We start from the raw sequence: 22575 nt of genomic DNA, 5'->3' as shown, positions 1-22575 counted from the left end.
ACCCACACAACAATTCTGGTTTTTGCAAATAATTCAATAAATTATATGAGATAGGGGATCCCTGGGTGGCGCAGCGGTTTGGCGCCTGCCTTTGGCCCAGGGCGCGATCCTAGAGACCCGGAATCGAATCCCACGTCGGGCTCCCGGTGCATGGAGCCTGCTTCTCCCTCTGCCTATGTCTCTGCCTCTCTCTCTCTCTCTCTGTGTGACTATCATAAATAAATAAAAATTAAAAAAAAATTATATGAGATAGTTAATAGTTTATTATAAATGCTTTTATGTTAGATGATTTTCCCCAACTATTGGCTAATGTAAGTGTTGTGAGCAAGTGAAACCTACTGTGATGTTCAATAAGTTAGGTATATTAGATGCATTTTTTTTTACCTAAAATATTTTGAACTTTGAATAGGTTTATCAGGAGGTAGCCCCTGATAAGTCAAAGATCTTTATGTACAAAAATCATCCCATTTCTTCAACAAAAAGAGGACTTATTTTTTACCGGGAGGAGGAGATGCCTGGGTGGCTCAGCTGGTTAAGCATCTGCCTTTGACTCAGGTCATGATCCTGGGTGCTAAGATCAAGCCCCCTGTTGGGCTCCCTCCTCAGAGGGGAGCCTGCTACTCCTCCCTACTTCCCTTTCCCTCTGCCCCCCACCCTCCCCTCATGCTCTCTCTCTCAAACAAAAATCTTTAAAACATGTATTAAATTAATTAATTAATTAAATGAAGGAAGAACTAGAAGAGATATACACTTAAGAATTTATAGGTGAGGGGTGCCTGGTGGCTCAGTTGGTTGAGTGTCAGACTCTTGGTTTCAGCTCAGGTTGTGATCTCAAGGTGGTGAGATTGAGCCCCAGTCAGGTTTCACTCTCAGTGCAGGGTCTGCTTGAGATTCTCTCTCTCTTCCTCTCCTGCTCCTCCCGTTCATGCTCTCTCTCTCAAATAAGTAAATAAAAATCTTAAAAAAGGGCGGGGGGGGCGGGGGGGGGGGGGCAGGGAGGACGCCTGGGTGGCTCAGCAGTTAAGCATTTGCCTTCAGCCCAGGGTGTGATCCTGGAGACCTGGAATTGAGTCTCACATCAGGCTCCCTACATGGAGCCTGCCTCTCCCTCTGCCTATGTCTCTGCCTCTCTCTCTTTCTCTGTGTCTCTCATGAATAAGTAAATAAAATCTTTTAAGAAAAGAGAAGAGAAGAGAAGAGAAGAGAAGAGAAGAGAAGAGAAGAGAAGAGAAGAAAGAAAAGAAAAAAAAGAAAAGAAAGAAAAAAAAGAAAAGAAAAGAAAAGAAAAGAAAAGAAAGAAAAGAAAAGAAAAGTAAAGTAGGGGAGAAAACAATGTAAACTTTTCAAATTCAAACTTTTAAACTTTAGTAACAGATACCTGAAGGTTCATTAACATTAGATCACTTTTGTGTATATTTAAAAATTTCCCTATAAAAATTTTTGTTTTTGTTTTTTAAAAACTGAGTGAAAAGAATAATAATAAGGAATCCCTGGGTGGCTCAGCGGTTTAGCACCTGCCTTTAGCCCAGGGCATAATCCTGGAGTCCTGGGATCGAGCCCCACATTGGGCTCCCTGCATGGAGCCTGCTTCTCCCTTTGCCTATGTCTCTGCCTCTCTCTCTCTGTCTCTCATGAATAAATAAATAAAATCTTAAAAAAAAAAAAAAAAAACAGGAAAAAAACTTTAAAACTCAGGTCAATCTACTGAAGACACTTAAGCTGAATGGCAAGAGAATTAAAGTAATAAAATTAAATTCTCATTTAATTATTTTTATTGTAACCATTCAGGAATTTCCCCCTCATATATACCAGTGTTTAAGATCTTTTTTTTTTTTAAGATTTTATCTATTTGAGAGAGAGAGGGGTGGCCCCGGTGGCGCAGCGGCTTGGCGCCGCCTGCAGCCTGAGGTGTGATCCTGGAGACCTGGGATAGAGTCCCATGTCAAGCTCCCCTGCCTGGAGCCTGCTTCTCCCTCTGCCTGTGTCTCTGCCTCTCTTTCTCTCTGTGTCTCTCATGAATAAATAAATAAAATCTTAAAAAAAAAAAGAAATCAATCTTATTTGAGAGAGAGAGAGAGAGAGAGAGCGCATGCAAGCAGGGGGAGTGGGAGAGGGAGAACCAGTCTCCCCACTAAGCAGAGAGCCTGACTCAGGACTCGGTCTTAGGATTCTGGGATTATGACCTGAGTCCAAGGCAGATGCTTAACTAACTGAGCCACGCAGTCGGTTAAGTTTTAAATTATTAAAAACCTGAAAGCTAGAATATTGTACTAGAGTCTACCAAAATAGAAACTGTATTTAAAGATATTATAATAACCACTAATACTAATACTAATTTTGTTGAACTACTTGAAAAAGTACCATATGAAGAATCAATACTTTTTTAAAATTTTTTTTTAAGATTTTATTTATTTATTCATGAGAGACACAGAGAGAGAGACAAGAGACACAGGCAGAGGGAGAAGCAGGCTCCATGCAGGGAGCCTGATGTGGGATTCGATCCCAGGATCTGGGATCACGCCCTGAGCCAAAGGCAGACGCTCAACCGCTGAGCCACCCAGGCGTCCCACAATCAATACCTTTAAAACAAAGTTATCCTAAAAGATTTCTACTTACCAGTTATCACCAGTAGTAGTGTCATAAAAGTCTCTGCACAATCTGGAACTTTCATCTCATCCACATCAGTGATATCCTTATATTGGGATATCCAGGCAGCCTCTGATGAAAGCATTGAGTCCATTTTTTGAAGAGCAACTGACAGCACAAAAAAGGAGTATGTCAAGTAGTTACAGTCATTCTTAATTTTCAGCACAATTTTTGGAATGATGACTTTTCTGTAAAAAATAAATCCACAACCTCCTAACAGTTGCACTATATTTAACATGCTCTGTTCTAGGGTTGAACAAGATTTGAGTTCTCCCCACTATCCCTTCCCAAAATCTTCAAAATATTTAAACTGCTTAGGGGATCCCTGGGTGGTTCAGAGGTTTAGCGCCTGCCTTTGGCCCAGAGCGTGATCCTGGAATCCCGGGATTGAGTCCCGCTTTGGGCTCCCGGCATGGAGCCTGCTTCTCCCTCTGCCTGTGTCTCTGCCTCTCTCTCTCTCTATCATGAATAAATAAATAAAATCTTTAAAAAATATGTATTTAAACTGCTTAGACAAGCTACATCCAACAGCGCTACCAAGAACAAAAATACTGTAGTACAATCTATAAAACAGTTAACTGTATACCCTACTGGCTTGACTACTGCTCTCTGGAAACATGCATAGTACAAGTGTAAATTTAAGGAAAACTGGTTTGATGGGAAGAAAATAAAGCAACTTGGTAAACCCTGACCAGAAAAATTCAGATGATTCTAGTTTCTACCCAGAGCTGGTGGAGAAAAACACCAAAAATATCCACAAAAGAAGACAATTCTTTGTACCCTGTGGGTACATGAACACTTACATTTTCTCTCCACGGTCAACCATCTCTGAAAACAGGTTTCCTCTGATAGAATATGCATACAGTTTGCAAAAGTGCCAGGATAGCCATAAACACTATGTAGCTCCCTTTCGAACAAAAGCACCTCATCCACCAGATGGCAGAAGAGATTGTCATCATAGAGCAGACACGGTATATCAGCAGCTAACTTCTCAAGAACGAGCATCATAAGCCCCCGGGAAAATTCAAGCTAAAAGAAATACATATGCATAAGGTAATGTAGATGACAAGTTATTCATGGATACATAGAACTCTAAAACTAGAATGTTCAGGTCGAAGTCTCTTACCCTCGCATTTACTGAAGGGCCTACTTTGTCTAATATTGGCTGAATCTTCTCATCCAGAAACTGAGTGTGATTCCCGATCCACATAAGTACCTGAGCCAAGTACCATTCAGGCTAAGGAAAGAAGTAAAACAGTTTGAATTCTTAAATCATTCCAATTAGAACGTTACAATTAAACAGCTCTATTTGTCTACACACAGCACTTATAAAAACTAGTTGAAAATTCCTATGTATAAGAACACAGTTTCTACTCTGAACTTCGAGGTCACACAAAGCTTAATGATCAAGTTTCCCAATATATTCCCAACAAATTCTCAAACATGGCTTAAGTCCATAAAGTCATAAATTTACAATATCATATATATTTAAAATGTAGCACTTTGGAAATATGTAAAATAATGAGCATTACAAAGATCTCATGGTCTTTAAATTGGGTTTAGACCATAACATTCCAAAATAACTTTTTTTTTTAAGACTTTATTTATGTATTCATGAGAGACACAGAGACAGAGAGAGAGAGAGAGGCAGAGACACAGGCAGAGGGAGAAGCAGGCTCCATGCAGGGAGCCCGATGTGGGACTCGGTCCCGGGTCTCCAGGAAAACGCCCTGGGCTGAAGGCGGCGCTAAACCGCTGAGCAACCTGGGCTGCCCAAAATAACTTTTAAACTTGATTTTCTTCTGCTCTGTCTTTTGAAAAGGTAAATTAAGGAAAAACAACAACACATGCCTTCAACCAGGTGTAATCATAGAAAAGTAAACCTAAGTAGGCAGCTTTTTAAATTGTCCCTAGAGCTGATCCTACACACCTTCCAAGTTTTGTTGGGCAAGTACTCAAAAACACTGAGTGGTAAATCCCTGCTGTGTGCTAGATGCTGGAAATACAAAAGTGAATAAGGGACATCTCTAATTTCAGGGGCTGTAGAGTTTAGGCTTGATGACAGAGTGGAACTACACTTTACAAAGAAGTCAACATAACTCACAATTTTCTTACCCCAAATTCTCCCTGCTTCTCTATAGCTTTAGGTTTATTGCTTTGCCTCACTTACTCTTACTGATTCTACTCTTGTTTCCACCAACACCCCATCTTAAAAAGGAGGAGACCCATAAAGTACAAAAGAATAAGCTGAATTTAAGAACCAGGGGAAAAAAAAAAAAAACAACACAGAAATCCAATTGCCATTCTACTCCATTCTGTGGAAACAACTGCCTATCCTTTGATTTCTTTAAAATTCTGTAAGGCCTATAAACTCATTTATTTATATATATGGCACATACAATGCCTAGTGTGAGTCACCAGTGATCAACCCCCACCCCCACACACCCACTTGTGCTGCATTAAATGTAGCAAAGCTCAAGGATAAACAAGGTAGTATCTACCCCCTGGCAACAGTTCTAGTTCTCAACAAATGCAATCAAATTTCATTTTTAGGGATCCGTGGGTGGCGCAGCGGTTTAGCGCCTGCCTTTGGCCCAGGGCGCGATCCTGGAGACCCGGGATCGAATCCCACATCGGGCTCCCGGCATGGAGCCTGCTTCTCCCTCTGCCTGTGTCTCTGCCTCTCTCTCTCTCTCTCTCTCTGTGACTATCATACATAAATAAAAAAAGAAATTAAAAAAAAAAAGGAAGAAAAAAAAGAAATTAAAAAAAATTTCATTTTTAAAAAATGCCTTATGGTTTTTCAAGTTAAAGAAAAATCTCAACAATTATCTCCGATATACATGGCTGGAATCCCCCCACCTATATGTTGGTGATAATTTCCTTACAGCCATTTCCATCATTCCCGTACAGCCACAAACCATTTTAGCATCAACAATCTATTCAGAAGCTAATACTTGACTATCTTTTGACTTTAGCTTCTCTTTCTGATATAAACTGCAAGGGAGCAATCTGCACAGTGAAATGGGGAGCCGGGTGTAAAAAGTGCCCCACAGATGCTACAGCACACACACAGGGGAACTTGAGACTGGTCAGATGATGTGCTAATGAGTGAGCAGATTCTGACAACTCCTCAACAGAAGTCCTGAAATAGATCTATCAAGGGCATTGACAAAATAGGAATTTAGCTCTTTAGAGAAGAGAAACATGAATGGAATCAGATTTTAACTTAAACCAGATAAAGTATGGAACACTTAACATTTGCTATTAACAAAAACCAAGGGCCAGAGTTGACAAAGCATACCTTGCTTATCACATTAGTCTGTCGGTTCCCTCGGAAGTGATACCGGAACCTTTTCTGAAGGGGAGTCAGCATAATCTGGATGGGCAGGATGACAGAAGGGGATGCGGGAAGACAATATTTTTCTGGAAGTTGTTTTGGCTCAGTAAGTAATTCATCTCTGACATAGTCGGGTCAAGGAGAAAGAAAAGTCTATATATGTGTGTATATACATACACACGTATTTACCTACATATATACACAATTTATTTTTCCAACAAATATATAAGATACTAAGTAAAACTAATTGTAATACAGATAATTTTACACTGCACATGATTTCAATAAAAAGTACACAAAAAATATTATTAGAATTGATCTTTCCTAAAATAAAAAATAGTAAGGAAGGAAACACATTTAAGTAATCACTTTATTAAATTAACACTAAGTAAAAAAATAAAAATTAGGATCCCTGGGTGGCTCAGCGGTTTAGCGCCTGCCTTTGGCCCAGGGCGCGATCCTGGAATCCCAGGATTGAGTCCCGCGTTGGGCTCCCGGCATGGAGCCTGCTTCTCCCTCCTCCTGTGTCTCTGCCTCTCTATGTCTATCATAAATAAATAAATAAATAAATAAATAAACCTTTAAAAAATAAATATTAATTAACTAACACTAAGTTACTAAGGTCTCCTCCCAGCTGCCCTTTTTTTTTTCTGTTGTCCCAAGAGACCTATGCATGATGTAAACCTGAGTCAGTCGTATTTCAGTCTGAACCCTCACCCCTCACCGTTCCCACATGCAAGTCACTCTGAAAGAGAACAATCCAGCCATCCACAGGTATATACAGATCAAGTCCAAACCAAGTACGTCCATTTGGTTTCTTGGTCACTTTCAAAAAGTTCTACTCTCTAGCCACGAATCCACGCTAGGAAAAAATAATAATTTAGCAAGTTTTAACTCCAACAAAGATACGATGTTTGTAGTTTTAGAAGCTGACAAAACAGTGTCTCCAGGTTACTGTATATCTCTGGGCCACTGGCTGGTCGACTCAGGCCAACAGTTTGAGACTGGGGAGGTGTGATGAATGGCCAATGAAGTTGAGCTAAAATTTCCTCAAAATCACTGTAACAGAAAAGTAACACATGTATTTCAGTTAAAATGCAACTGTCACCAAATACCACCTGAAAGCAATTACCATGGAATATGGGGTGAATTCCTTACCTTGTAAGTTTGTCCTTGAGAATCTTATGCCAGAATTTAACAGTGGCTCTCATGAAAGCAAGAAGATGAGTACAAGATGATTCCTGAAGCTTAATATCAAGTTCCGCCATATACACCAGAGTAGAGGCTGCCTCTGGGACATTATTGGTCATCAGATATTGTTGAATGTTATCACTGTAAAATGAGGCAAAGCAAATTTCAAAGATGATCTGTTCAAAACAATTCCAAATGCAGAGAAACTACTTCTCCCTCTTGTTGTATATAAAGTTACACATAAGGAAGAAGGAAGCACCAGCTAGAAGTGGCTTTTTTACCAATGTGGTCAAAGCTTAAAATTTTTCTAGGAAAGCCTAGAAATCAAACTTCCCATGTAAAACCAATTAATCAAATTCTTTGAAACAGCCAAACAGATCTCATGAGCTACCATTTTGCTTATTTGACTTGATAAAGCAAGCATTTAATTTAAAAATTAGATGTGTGTCAACTATACTTTGATAAAAAGTAAAAATTTGAAAATTAAAATGAGATGTTTCTTTTGATAAAAATACAGATTTTTTTTTTTTTAAGATTTTATTTATTTACTCATGAGAGACACACAGAGAGAGAGGGAGAGGCAGAGACACAGGCAGAGGGAAAAGCAGGCTCCATGCAGGGAGCCCAATGTGGGACTCGATCCCAGGTCTCCAGGATCAGGCCCTGGGCTGAAGGCGGCACTAAACCGCCGAGCGACCCGGCCCAAAAATACATATTCTAAGGGTTGCTGGGTGGCTCAGTCAGTTAATCGTCCAACTCTTGATTTCAGCTCAGGTCATGATCTCAGGGTTGTGAGATCAAGCCCTACGTGGGGCTCAGTGCTGGGGTGTGGAACCTGCTTAAGATTCTCTCCCTCTATCCCTCCCTGGCTCAACTCTCTCTCAAAAAAAAAATTTTTTTTTTTAAATAATAACAAGGGCCCCTGGGTGGCTCAGTGCTTTAGCATCTGCCTTGGCTCAAGACAAAATTCCGCAGTTCCTGGATCGAGTCCCACATCAGGCTCCCTGCATGGAGCCTGCTTCTCCCTCTGCCTCTTTCTCTCTCTCTGTCTCTCATTAATAAATAAATAAAATCTTTAAAAATAATAATAATAATAATAATAATAATAATAATAATAATAATAACAGGGATGCCTGGGTGGCTTAGCAGTTCAGCATCTGCCTTTGGCTCAGGCGTGGTATCCCGGGGTACAGGGTTCAGGTCCCACATCAGGCTCCCTGCATGGAGCCTGCTTCTCTCTCTGCCTGTGTCTCTGCCTCTCTCTCTCTCTCTGTCTCTCTCATGAATAAAAAAATAAAATCTTAAAAAAAAAAGGGAAGGAAGGAAGGAAGGAAGGAAGGAAGGAAGGAAGGAAGGAAGGAAGGAAGAAAGAAAGAAAGAAAGAAAGAAAGAAAGAAAGAAAGAAAGAAAGAAAGAAAGAAAGAAAGAAAGATGAACATTACAGAAAAATGAGGAGATGTGGAAAATCTTGGAAGCCCAAAAGAAGCCAGAAATAGAGATTTATCATGGAAAACCTAAAGGAAAGAGCATGTTATTAAAGAGCGAAATAGCTGTGCTCTAGTTGATTATGAATTTGATTACTATTTCCAATATAATTTCCAGGCCAAATTTCTCTTTTAAACAATTCCAACATCAGATAAAAGCTATCCATAACCATAGTCCTATTTTAATTAATCTATTACTTTGGCTACTATAAGAGTGAGGCTTTTAAACAATTTATTCTACTTAATAAGGTCATTAATATTGTCCCTTTCTGGTATTTTCTCTCAGAGGAGCCATAACAGTGAAGTAAAAAGAAGCAAGTTTTCAAATTCATTCACTGAAAAAAATTTATCTAAACAAGAAAGAGATGGCCTAAAAACCTTAACTTGACTTCTGGAATCACTGGTAACACTACAGTCTTAATAAGCATACCACATTTTCTGTAAATGTAAACCTCATAAGCAAAACAAAGATTTTCACAGTCCTGATAGGTTAAATTCTTTAAAATTTACCATGGGACATTAAGATTCTTGGATGACCTTTCTTCCTCAAGTCTTCCAGACAACATGAATGGTTGCTGACAACTTTAGAGCAAGAGTATACTTAACGCCAAGGCAGGATGGAACCATGCTGAGGGGCTGGGGGACTCTACCATGAAACCAAACAATCTGCCAATCTAGGCAAAAATGTTCATTTAGCTTGTCTGGAAGGCAATACCAGACACTGATAGTCAACACCATTGACATACATTCATTCCAGGAAGATGTACTTCTGGGGATCCCTGAGTGGTTTATCGCCTGCCTTCAGCCGGGAGCATGGTCCTGGAGTCCTAGGATAGAGTCCCAGGAGGATCAAGTCCCACATCGGGCTCCCTGCATGGAGCCTACTTCTCCCTCTGCCTGTATCTCTGCCTCTCTCTCTCTGTGTCTCTCATAAATAAAAAAATCTTAAAAAAAAAAAAAAAAAAGAGATGTACTTCTTCCCCTCCTAACTCACAGGTAGCAAAACTCTGTTAGTCATTTACAAATACTGTGTAGCTCTTATTAGATGATTCCCATTGAAAATAATAGAAATTTAAGAGAAAGCAATCCATTTAATCAAGTGACCATGTCTAAAAAGTAGAGAATATTACTACACTGAAGAATGTTTTTATTAATTTGGTTTTATAAATAATAGTAGTTTTTATCATGTGTTCACAATACAACTATAGGACTTAAATTTTTTACTTAGATTACTTTCTTTCAAATGCAAATTAATCTCCCAGAAAAGTTTATGTTCATTCACAAGAGAATCATTATCATAATGCTATTCTCAGAACTGGTAAAATTACATTATTATCATCTTTAATTAACTCAATTATTTAATGGCATGCATGCACTCGCTAAGACAGATCCTCAAAGGAAAATAATAATTACGAGAACAAAGCGGCCCTTTTTACCTTAGTTCTTCAATTTGTGAAATCCATTTAAGGTAAGCAAGATGGCGCTCAATCTCCTCAATTTGGTTGATCATGGCCCCAAGATCCTCCATCCAGGGCTGTGCAGTCAGCAAATGACTGTTAATGGAACTGAAGAGATGAGTTTCTTGCTCTAGAAACTGATTAAGGAATTGCTTTGATTCTTCTGCATTTTTTAAGGCACTCTGAATTCTTTTGGGGATTTCTGATGAAATTGTAAGCACCTGACCATACCAAAAACAAAGAAGAGCAGCAATGAGATAAAATTTTCATAACCCTTTTTTATTATATTACCTTCAAAACACATATTTGTTCTAACAGAATTGAAAATTGTCAATTATAAGCTTCAAAGAAAAGTGTGGAAAAAAAAAAGTGCGATTTCTGCATCCTGTACCAAACAAACCTAACACAAAATGCTGTACGTGATGATGTGTGGGGAGCAGCCTCTCACCCTAGTAAGGACCTCGGGATCTGCCTTCATGAAGCTCAGCACTTTCAGATGGCCCAGTCAGAGGTTATTTTTATGCTTTAGCTACTAAATACTTTCCTTCAAAAATAAATGAAGCTCTGATTCTAAAAATCTGAGTATCTGTTGCAAAAGTTACCCAGGTGATTCTGACTTAATTCCAGGTTAAGAACCACTGACTTGGTAAGATGATATCCTGGTAATAACTTGAGATATGGTGTATTTGTTAATTCTTATAGCATATGGAAAAACATATACAAACATCAGGGTTTTTTTTAAGCTTTATTTATTCATGAGAGACACAGAGAAAGACAGAGACACAGGCAGAGGGAGAAGCAGGCTCCATGCAAGAAGCCCGATGTGGGACTCGATCCTGGGACTCCAAGATCACATCCTGAGCCAAAGGCAGACGCCCAACCACTGAGCCACCCAGGCGTCCCAAATATCAGTTATCAACACAATATAAAAACTATTACAGGGCAGCCCCGGTGGCGCAGCGGTTTAGCGCCGCCTCCAGCTCGGGGCGTGATCCTGGAGACCCTGGATCGAGTCCCATGTCAAGCTCTCTGCATGGAGCCTGCTTCTCCCTCTGCCTGTGTCTCTGCCTCTCATTCTCTCTCTGTGTCTCTATGAATAAATAAATAAAAAATCTTTAAAAAAAAAAAAGACTATTACAGGGGAACTTCAATTTAATAAACAATGATTAGACACTGTACAAGGCATTGTGCTTGGAATAGACAAGACATAGCATATGCCCTTAAGCTCAGTTCGTATGGAAAAGAAATATAAGCAAATAATTACTGTATTATAGGATTAATGCAATAAAAGAGAGATGCTAGGTGTAATGAGGTACTAAGGCAGTGTTTCCCAAAACTGAATGTACATGGGAATCACCTAGAGATCTGATATAATGCTAATTTGAACTCACTAGGTCTGAGGTAGGGACTGAGATTCTGCATGTTTAACAAGCTCCCACACTTTGGAGAGCAAGGTTTTGAGGCACAAGGCAATTAATTGTGCTTGCATGGCTCCCACACAGACCTTCACAGGATGGGCGGGAATTTTCTGGGAAACTTTGGATGGAAAGGGCATTCCAGGCAAAAGGAATGGCTCAGTCATGATCAGAGAACAGCAAAGAGCTGAGTAAGGCACAGAATACCGTTCAAAAGACAAACGTAGAAAGAAGAGATGAGCCTAGACTAGTAGGGAGAGACGAGATCACAGGAGCATCTTGTGCCTCAGAAGAATGTGGGCTTTCTCCAACAGGCAATGGGAAGCCATTAATAGTTGTTTTGTCTTTTTTTTGTTTTTTTTTTGTTTTTTTTTTTTTAGTAGGTTCCAAGGATGCCTGGGTGGCTCAGCAATTGAGCATCTGCCTTCGTCTCAGGGCGAGTCCAACATCGGGCTCCCTGCATGGAGCCTGCTTTTCCCTCTGCCTGTGTCTCTGCCTCTCTCTCTCTGTCTGTTATGAATAAATAAATCTTTAAGAAAACAAAACTGAATTTAAGGTTCGGTAAGGTTCAAGTGTAGAGCTTGAACTCATGACCCAAGGTCGAGACCTGAGCTGAGAGAGTCGGATGCTTAACCGACTGAGCTACCCAGGTGCCCCGCAAGTTTTTAACAAGGGACTCATTTGGTTAAATTTATGATTTAAAAAGTAATGTGAGGGATCCCTGGGTGGCGCAGCGGTTTAGCGCCTGCCTTTGGCCCAGGGCGCGATCCTGGAGACCTGGGATCGAGTCCCACGTTGGGCTCCCGGTGCATGGAGCCTGCTTCTCCCTCTGCCGATGTCTCTGCCTCTCTCTCTCTCTGTGTGACTATCATAAATAAATAAATAAATAATAATAATAATAAATAAATAAGTAAATAAAAAGTAATGTGACAAAATATTATGTTTATTCTCCTATTTGCAATAATAAAAACTAGAAATAGCAAAAATGTTGACCAATAAGAGCCTGGTTAAGTAAATTATATAGAACCACTGTTGAATAAACCATTAAAAAAGAGAGACCTATATAGATTGATACAAAAATTAGACGTTAATTATAAAAAGTAAGGGGATCCCTGGGTGGCTCAGCAGTTTAACACCTGTCTTTGGCCCAGGGTGTGATCCTCGAGTCCCCGGATCGAGTCCCACGTTGGGCTCCCTGCATGGAGCCTGCTTCTTCCTCTGCCTGTGTCTCTGCCTCTGTCTGTGCCTCTTGTGAATAAATAAATAAAATTTTTTTTAAAAAAGTAAAGCTATGCATATTTAAAGTACACATATGCTTATTATGTACACAAAGATTTTAGCTATACTTCATACATGTTTATTTACACAATACAATTTCTGTAAAGAATAAAAACAAGAGACAGTTGCTGTGGGGACAAGAAGGCAAGAGAGGCTGGGCAAACTGCCATCGAGTGCAGGAGAGCCTGCAGCCCTAAACTGGTGGCATAAGGGGTGGAATGAGGGCACAGATGAACATGGGAGATGTGAAGGGGGGCCGACTCTGAAGTCTTGGTGACCGGGCAGTGGAGGCAGGATGACAAGCAATCTAGGAAGGTTCCTAGGTTCAGGCCCAAGTAACAGGCAGATGGTGCTGCCATTTTCCAAGGGAAACATCTGAAGAGACAGACATGCTGAATTTAAGGTTCAGTGAGGGACTCCGGCCAAAGCTTCCATGGTCATCAGGAAAATGAGCCTGACTGGGAAGTGGAGATAGACATGAAGAAAGATGAACTTTTTGAGAAAGCCTAAGGAGAAAAGGAAGAAACTAACACCTAGTAAAATGAGGCGAGGGTTTTTAGTTTGGGTTTTCAGGAAAAGATCTGGGCGTGTCCCTATTCTGAGAGGACAGGACTGGCTGAGCAGCAGAGGAGGAAACAAGAAGCAAGTTCACTCGGGTGGCAGGTGGAACGTGAGGCATGACTGTCTCAGATTGATCCTCTGCTGAATTACGTAGTGGAAAAGGTTGCAAATAAGTTTGTGGAAAGTGGGATAGACTGTTCAGTAGTTCATGCTAAGTCCCCTGAATTTGTTCTTTTTGGGAAAAGGAAAAGACAGAATGGCCGCGTGGGGTAGGTATCTTGGGGAAAGTTCAGAAGAGCAGCTGAGGGCAGAGGCAGAGGAGCCGACCTTCCCAAAGAAGCAGCCATGGAAGGACTGCCGGGGGGCTGAGGACCACTCACCTTTCCTCTCAAGAGCCCACCATACATATGCATGTATGGCAGAGCTTGCCTGCCAGAAGGAACAGGAGGACGGGGCGGGGCCATGCTTAGAGAACTGTGGTAGCCATTGTGGAGAGACAGGGAGATGGGAGGCCTGGGGTGCTGGGGATGGGAACACAGGACTGACAACCCAGGGCTAACACACCCACACAGCCACACACAGTCTATTTAACCCAGTGTAGTAGTTACAGGACATACAGCTTTTATCCTTGACAAACACACTCTTGCAAGTAAAAGGATCCACTTATTTTTTAAGATTACATTCACTGGGTTTTTTAAAAACTATTTTAAGTAATACATTCACTATAAAAAGAAAATACTTGGAAATAAAGACATGAAGCAAATAAATCACCTGTTAACCAACCACCCAGAAATAACCATTATTATGTTATACTAATTTTCACATTTTCTCCTTATGAGTGGGCATATACAAAGTTTGAAATGACGGTACTATAACACTTTTGTACACCATGAAATGACATACTTTTAAAGTGCTTTTACACTTTAAAAGTCACTGTATGAAAAGCTACTTAAAATGCTAGCCGTCATTATGTTTTTAAGACCTAAATCATATCAGCAGGAACTCTTTCTTTCTTTTTCTTTTTTAAAGATTTTATTTTTAAGTAAACTCTCCACCCCACGTGGGGCTTGAATTCACTATCCTGAAATCAAAGTTGCACACTCCACTGACTGAGACTGCAAGGCACCCTCAAGATCTTTTGTCTTTTATGTAATTTATAAAATACTAGCATGCTGTAAGTCCTTAAAAGATATACAACAGTTTTAAATGATTACACTACTTTTCACAAGCTATGTCTTCAAAATTCCCTATACAATAATGGGTATGTTTATATTATAGTATGTATCTACTTCTGATATTATTTCAGTGAGGTTTTTTTTTAAGATTTTATTTATTTATTTTTAAAGATTTTATTTATTTATTCATGAGAGACACACAGAGAGAGGCAGAGACACAGGCAGAGGAGGAGCAAGCTCCATGCAGGGAGCCTGACGTGGGACTCGATCCTGGGTCTCCAGGGTCATGCCCTGGACTGAAGGCGGCGCTAAACCGCTAAGCCACCAGGGCTGCCCTAAAGATTTTATTTAAAGAGAGAACATGAGCTGAGAAGCCCAACACAGGACTCGATCCCAGGACCCCGAGATCATGACCTGAACTGCAGGCAGACGTTTAACTAACTGAGCCACCCACGTGCCCCTATTTCAAGGAGTTTTAATACTTGCCTGTTCTTCTAACTGCATTTTATTTTCCGTCATCTGTTCTATGAGTTTATCAAGTTTCTTTAAAGATTTAAGGTCATTTCCAACTTCTTTTTCTATAAATGCAGACACGTAGGCAGGGAGATCACCATTATCTGTATCTTCATTGACTTGTTCATTTCCAACAAGAGCTATAATATTTATGTTACCTGAAATGAAAGAATAACAATTATTCAGCATTACTAAGTACCACACGGTTAAAGGAAAAATAAAACATAGATAAAGCAATATATCTACCTTCAAAAGTTTGTAATTTAAAGGAAACACTATATAGGGTATGCATATATATGTTCATGTATATACATACCACATACACACACACAAAATATATGTATACACACAAAAATACCAAAATGAATATAGTATATATATATGCATAAGCATGTGTGTATGTATATATATGTTCATTTGGATTTTTTTGTACACACACAAAAAAATACCCAAATGAATAGTTATAAAGCAATCTATCAAGTACAAAATGCTTAAGAGCTTGGGCAGCCCGGGTGGCTCAGCGGTTGAGTGCCACCTTCAGCCCAGGGCATGATCCTGGCGACCCAGGGTTGAGTCCCACGTTGGGCTCCTTGCAGGGAGCCTGTTTCTCCCTCTGCCTGTGTCTCTGCTTCTCTCTCTCTGTGTCTCTCATGAATAAATAAATAAAATCTTAAAACAAAACAAAACAAACAAAAAAAACGCTTAAGAGCTGAGGAAATTCAGAGTGAAAGAAAAGTCTCGAAGTCTGTCTAGTAACCACAGGTTTCAACAGATACTGGCATGACGATGCAGTTACAAGCAGATGTTAGACTTTTCTAGAAGACTTTTATCTTACAAATCTATTTTATTACTAGAGTTAAAAAATGGTCAAATCTGGGCAGCCCAGGGGGCTCAGCGGTTTAGCACCACCTTCAGCCCAGGGCCTGATCCTGGAGACTGGGGATCGAGTCCCACATTGGGCTCCCTGCATGGGGCCTGCTTCTCCCTCTGCCTGTGTCTCTGCCTCTCTCTTTCTCTGTGTCTCTCATGAATAAATAAATAAAATCTAAAAAAAAAAAAAAAAAAAAAAAGGTCAAATCTTATTGATCTGGGTTTCACTACAGTAGTAATATATTTTCAAAATTTGTAAGGAAACAGATTGTGGTCTAGAATAACACCAAAGGAGGACCAATTGCATCTGCCTTGGACCTAGGGCATGATCCCAGAGTTCTGGGATCGAGTTCCGTATCGGGCTCCCTACATGGAGCCTGCTTCTCCTGCCTGTGTCTCTCATTAATAAATAACTAAAATCTTTAAAAAATAAAATAAAATGTTAAAAAAAAAAGAGAAAAACAGTACTGAAAAGATTTCAAGGATATGAAAAACAATTGAAAGGCTGACCAATGAGTATAAACTCCTCTTATAAGAGTAAAAAAGTTTTAAAAGCTTCAAATGCAAAAACAAACAAACAAAAAAGCTTCAATGCCATTGTACATAGATGCTCATGTCAGAAAAAGAAGAATAAAAGGAAGTGCGAGAGAAAACACAAGTTACTATGAAAAACTCAAAACGACTGGTGCAACCACTAAGTTGTACAGTCTGAAGTGAGATTCCTTCCACGGCAAATAAATGAGACTTGGACTGACCCACATTATACTTATTAAATGTGACAAGAGTGGGTGACTCGCACCCCTGAGCCATTTCTAGGGAAGAGTGGTAGGAGAGGCAGCACAGATTGTAATGGAGCAAACAATGCCCATTGAAAACAGGAACACTGTGCAGCTCTGCTCTCACCCCATTTAGGAGGTAGGATTTCCCAAAGAGCCCATTCCTTGCTTTGCACTTGAAAACCGATCATTTCCCATCATTTCCAAGTCAGTTTTTCACTCTGTAAGCATCTATACCCTCCTCCACTATCTACAATGTTCAGGAAATAATTAAGCAACTTAAGCTGCCTCTAATTCTTTATGGAATAAGCCAAGATTCAAATACATAAATAGGGCAGCCTGGGTGGCTCAGCGGTTTAGTGCCGCCATCAGCCCAGGGCCTGATCCTGGAGTCTCAGGATCAAGTCCCACGTCGGGCTCCCTGCATGGAGCCTGCTTCTCCCTCTGCCGGTCTCTGCCTCTCTCTCTCTGTGTATTCTCATGAATAAATAAATAAAATCTTTTTAAAAATACATAAATAAATAATTTTCCATTTTTATTCAAAGAAACAAATTTCTAGTAAACACTTAATCCACTTGAAATCAAATTCTTTTCCACTGTCCTAAATTTGTGGATGCACAATACGGCTCCTCCTTTCCAGAGTATCTCCCCCTATACCTTCCCTGACCATCTGTGCCAAGTGGTCATGCCTACACCCCAGAGAAACCTGAGGGCCAAGGGTTGTCTTGGCAGGAGTGACATGATCCACAGTTGCCGTCATGTGCCACTCCCACTCCACCCCTCTGTGCTCAGATACACTGTTTCCTTTGAAGTATCTGTTTCCCTATGGTATCCTTCTTCCAGGAGAAGGTTAGGAAGCTTGGTATAATGGCAGCTGCCTTTCACTGTGGGGTCACTAAGCTCCCCACTAGCCAATATGCTCAACTCCATTCAGTCCACAATTTGAATTATTCCACACATAGGTCTTTATCTCCCTATTTTTAAGTAGCACCTATAGATTAAAACAAAAAAAATGGGGGGTGGGGGTTGCCTAGGAGGCGCAGGCGGTTAAGCATCTGACTCTTGATTTCAGCTCAGGTTGGGATTTCAGGGGCAAAAGATGGAGCCCTGTGTCAAGCCCCATAGTGGGCTGCATGCTCAGCAGGAAGTCCGCTTGTCCCCTTCTCTCCCCTCTGTACCCCCCCTTGTACACTCTCTCTCAAATAAATAAATAAAATCTTAAAAAAAAGAGATAATGTAAAAATATAAGTGGAATAACCACTGATCTCCAGATGAAAATAATTGCTATAACAGAAGATCCCAGAGAAAAAGCAGACTTTCTAGAAACCAAACCTTAGAATAAACCTGAACATAGAGCGCATTTCTCCCCTTCAGCTTTAACTGAAGGATTTGGTCCTCTTGAAACAATTAACAGGGGGATCCCTGGGGGGGCTCAGTGGTTTAGCACCTGCTTTCACCCCAGAGTGTGATCCTGGAGCCCCAGGATTTAGTCCCAGGATTGAGTCCCAGGTTTGAGTCCCACATCAGGCTCCCTGCATGGAGCCTGCTTCTCCCTCTGCCTGTGTCTCTGCCTCTCTCTCTCTTTCTGTGTCTCTCATGAATAAATAAATAAAATCTTTAAAAAAACAACAAAAACAAATTAAAAGCTTGATCGTATTAGCATATGTTTAATTACAGAAACTATAGTAATTTCAAGAAAGAAAGAAAGAAAGAAAGAAAGAAAGAAAGAAAGAGAGAGAGAGAGAGAGAAGTGTGTGTGCACAAGAGATAAAGCTGGGAGAATAGAGCCTCCTGAGGAGCGATACCGGTAGAACTTTGCCCCTGTTCTTCCTAGAGCTGCCCTTGTAGAACTTGGCTCTTTACCAAAAATGAAGTTTTAAGAAAGCAACAAGAGAAAGCAAGAGGTTATAATCAGCCTCATTGCAAAACAACTGTTACTTCTGATAAAATGAAATATGAGTATTTTTTAAAAAGATATGCCTAAATGCAAAATAGAACTGTCATATACTCCATTACTTCTCTAAAGATTAACAGAATATATACCAATGTGTTTAGTACTGGGTATGTTTCTCTTCCAGCTCCCCAAAACCAAATTTTCCTTTGCTCTCTTCAGCTTGTAAGAATTAAAAGCAGGGTGCCTGGGTGTCTCAGTTTGCTAAGCATCTGCCTTTGGCTCAGGTCATGATCCCAAGATCTCTGTTCAGCAGGAAGCCTGCTTCTCCCTCCCTCTCTGCCTGCTGCTCTGCCTACTTGTGCTCTGTCAAGTAACTAAATAAAAGCTTTAAAAAAAAAAGAATTAAAAGTTTTTTGTATGCTACTAGTACCAGTAGCCCACTCATGAGTGGAAGAAAAACTAGCATAAATCTACTAGCCTCAACTTCCCAACTATAAAATTGTAACATTGGCCCAGCTCTTATACCTGAGGGTTATAAACGGGATTAAAGTCCAAGTTTCCTGACTCTCAACTCATTTAAAAAAAATTTTTTTCTCCTTCAAATATGAGAATTGGCTGGTCTGCATCACACTTTATCAATACAGAAATCCACCTACGTTATGTACAGGAGTCACAGTATCCTCTTTTTTATCTTAAATAACTGCATTGTGTGGTGCATCTGCAGACACCCACAGGCTGGGCTATGTGCAGAGGGAATGTCTGGTGAATGCTAAGGTCGCTGTGGCTTTGGGAGCAAATTTTATCTTCACTTACTTTTATTTACTTTTTTTTTTTTTAAGATTTTATTTATTTATTAGAGATACAGAGAGAGTGAGAGGCAGAGACACAGGCAGAGGGAGAAGCAGGCTCCATGCAAGGAGCCCAACATGGGACTCGATTCCGGGTCTCCAGGATCCTGCCCTGGACCAAAGGTGGCGCTAAACCGCTGAGCCACCCGGGCTGCCCTACTTATTTTTTTATTAAAATTTTTTTCACCTTTTATATTCTTTTGACATCACCATTTAAATGCAGCATAGTATATTCTTAATCAAATGATTTTTTGAAGATTCATCTATTAATTTATTAGAGAGAGAGAAAGAGCACAAGGCGGGGCTAGGGGCAGAGGGAGAGGGAGAAGCGGACTCCCTGCTAGCAGGGAACCAAAGGCAGACACTTAACTGACTGAGCCACCCCAAATGATATTAAGATGACACACTGATGATTTGCGAGGTTTTTGTGACTTTCTTCTTCCCTGTTTTTGTAAGGAGCACTGCTGATTGCAAAATTGACCAAAAACCAAAGGAGGAACAAGGACAGAGTCTATAGTCTGTCTATCGTTCTACTAAATGATGGCTCAGAAGGCATCAATTTCCAGGCATCTGGGCAGAGGGAGAAAAGGCAATGGTTTACTGAAAGATATGGGGTACTCTCCAATCTTTTAACAAAGGAGCTGAGCTGTGGGAGCTATGCCTGTCAAGTGGACTCCTTAGGGCTTCTGAGACAGACCGTGTGAGCAGGCAATGTTAAGGGCAAGCCTGACTCCTTTTTTAAAAAATTATTCTATTTATTCATGAGAGACACAGAGGGAGAGGCAGAGACACAGGCAGAGGGAGAAGCAGGCTCCATGCAGGGAGCCCGACATGGGACTCATCCCAGGACCCCAGGATCACACCCTGGGCGGAAGGCAGACACTAAACTGCTGAGCCACCCGGGCTGAGCAAGCCTGACTCCTAAAGCCATTGTGATAATGTAAGCACCCTTCCTCCTCCCTCCTTCCAAGACCATTTGCCATGGTGAAAAGTAGCAAAATCCTCTGATGGAATAGCTATTACATGCTTTCCCCTTTCTTCTTGTAACAAATTTCACTTGAAACGCCCCTGAAGACTCCTTGATTTCGAAAAGCCTGCCATGCATCACTCATTAAAATGACGAATGTCCACATCCCTGGCTTATGCTCCTATCCTAGGTAGGAAATAGAGATTTTGACGTTTTTCCCTCTTCTTTTTCCAGACCAAGATCCAAGAAACAAGTTACCCCTTGCACTCTTCTTCCCAGACCAACTTCTTCTTTTTCTTTTTTAAGATTTTATTTATTTACTCATGAGAGACACAGAGAGAGAGAGAGAGAGAGGCAGAGACACAGGCAGAGGGAGAAGCAGGCTCCATATGCTGGGAGCCCGACGTGGGACTCGATCTCCGGTCTCCAGGGTCACGCCCTGGGCTGAAGGCGGCGCTAAACCGCTGAGGCACCTGGGCTGCCCCCCAGATCACCTTTTAATGGCAAATTCACCGGAGGTAAAGTACAACTTAACCTATAACCATTTTGATTTCAATTAAGGTGGTGTGGGCAGCCCCGGTGGCTCAGCCGAGTAGCGCCGCCTTCGGTCCAGGGCGTGATCCTGGAGACCCGGGGTCGAGTCCCACGTCGGGCTCCCTGCGCGGAGTCGGCCTCTGCCCCTCTCTCTCTCTCATGAATAAATAAACAAAATCTTAAAAAAAAAAAATTAAGCTGGTGGTCATCTCTCCTAAATCGTTAGCCCCTCCGAATTTCTGAAGCTCGATAAGCTGATGCTTCATAAAAACACAGGCGGGCCCCAATTATCCTGAATCCAGGAGGAGAGGCAGCAGCGCGTCAGCGGAAGCCACCCCAGTCCCCGCGCTAAGCAGGGGTCAGGAGGTGCTGATCTCCAAGCCATCCCATGTTTTAGACACGTACGTAATGATAATCAGCACTTAATACTACGCAAGCCTACTGTGCCAAAAAAAAAAAAAAGATGCATCGATTAGACAGCAGGCCAAGCCTCTCGGCTGCCCGCCCGCAGCGCTGAGTTCTGGAGACGTCCGGGCAGAGACGCTAAGGTGTCTGGAGTCGCTTACTTTTCTCCTCGACGTCCTTGCTTCCATCGCCACTTTGAGGGCAGCGCTACGGGGACAGACAGAACGACACGGTAAGACCGAAGGGGCCGCGGCGAGTCTTCCGGGAGCCCGAGGGCGTGCTCGGCACCGGGGAGGTCCGCGAGCCGCCCGCCCCCCGCCATCCCCCCGGGGGTCGCTGCGCCCCCCAGGCCCGCCATCCCCCCGGGCCCCCCGCACGGACACTGTCCCTCGGGAGACCCGTGCCCCTGCCCCGGGCCCCCAGGGCGCCTCACCGGGGCTGCCGGCGGGGAGCATCCCGCCTCCGCGCGAGTCCTCGGCTCCATGCGCAGCCAGCGCGGCTCCCAGGGCGTGGACTCGCGGGGCGCCCGGGAGGCCGCGGCCCCGCCGCTTCCCCTCCGGTCTCTCTGGTCGCTTCCTCTCCTCCCAGAGAGGCCCTGCCCGCGCAGGCGCGCCCCCCGAGCGCCGCGGCTTCCCCCTGCTGGCAGGAGGCCGGCACTGCGGCTGCCCAAGGGGGACCGCGGGGCGGGGCGGGGCGGGGCGGGGCGGGGCGGGGCGGGGCGGGGCGGGGCGGGGCGGGCCGGCCTGCGCAGCTTGGGCAAACCCCACCCACCCGGTCCTTAAGGATCCTTAATAACGGAACTTGAAGGCGCCCCTCCCTCCACCCCATAAGTTCCATGTCAACCATTTCCATTTTTTTTAAAAGATTTTATTTATTTATTCATGAGAGACGCAGAGAGAGAGGCAGAGACACAGGCAGAGGGAGAAGCAGGCTCCATGCAGGGAGCCAGACGTGGGATCAGGCCCTGGGCCGAAGGCAGGTGCTAAACCGCTGGGCCACCCAGGGATCCCCAACCATTTCAATTTATATTTTAGATGAGATTCCAGATGTTCTGAGAAAGTGAGGGGGCTTGTTGGCCAGCTTTCATGTAATTTGCTTGGTCGGTTTAGTTGGGGGAATTTCCAACGTCGTTAACTTAGGATCTTTCTTTCAGGGCTAATCAGACCCACCTGAGAGATGACCCTCCACTTTCCTGTCTGGAAGGTGCAGATCTGGTTGTAA

The 22575-nt window shown here is 42.2% G+C and overlaps 1 protein-coding gene across 2 annotated transcripts in view; it reads right to left on the bottom strand.

Annotated features, from left to right (window-relative positions):
- The window catches only part of RINT1 (RAD50 interactor 1), a 34763-nt gene extending 12819 nt beyond the window's left edge, over nt 1–21944 (bottom strand). Inside the window, exons 1-10 of one of the 2 annotated variants that reach the window (XM_072791518.1) lie at nt 21788–21944; nt 21516–21561; nt 15034–15218; nt 10098–10339; nt 7145–7318; nt 6896–7045; nt 5951–6107; nt 3773–3883; nt 3450–3675; nt 2617–2754 (exon numbers count right to left, since the gene is read on the bottom strand). In XM_072791518.1, the coding sequence (XP_072647619.1) occupies nt 2617–2754; nt 3450–3675; nt 3773–3883; nt 5951–6107; nt 6896–7045; nt 7145–7318; nt 10098–10339; nt 15034–15218; nt 21516–21561; nt 21788–21838 (1480 nt within the window). In that variant the 5' untranslated portion in view covers nt 21839–21944. Of the gene's footprint in view, nt 1–2616; nt 2755–3449; nt 3676–3772; nt 3884–5950; nt 6108–6895; nt 7046–7144; nt 7319–10097; nt 10340–15033; nt 15219–21354; nt 21562–21787 lie in introns of both variants that reach the window. The other variant, XM_072791519.1, reaches the window with a different exon arrangement.
- Between the last annotated feature and the right edge of the window lie 631 nt (nt 21945–22575).

The sequence above is a fragment of the Canis lupus genome, chromosome 21 (assembly GCF_048164855.1).
Source record: "Canis lupus baileyi chromosome 21, mCanLup2.hap1, whole genome shotgun sequence".
Classification (NCBI taxonomy): domain Eukaryota; kingdom Metazoa; phylum Chordata; class Mammalia; order Carnivora; family Canidae; genus Canis; species Canis lupus.
Note: the sequence above shows the minus strand (reverse complement) of the source record. Positions and strands in the feature narration are given on the sequence as shown.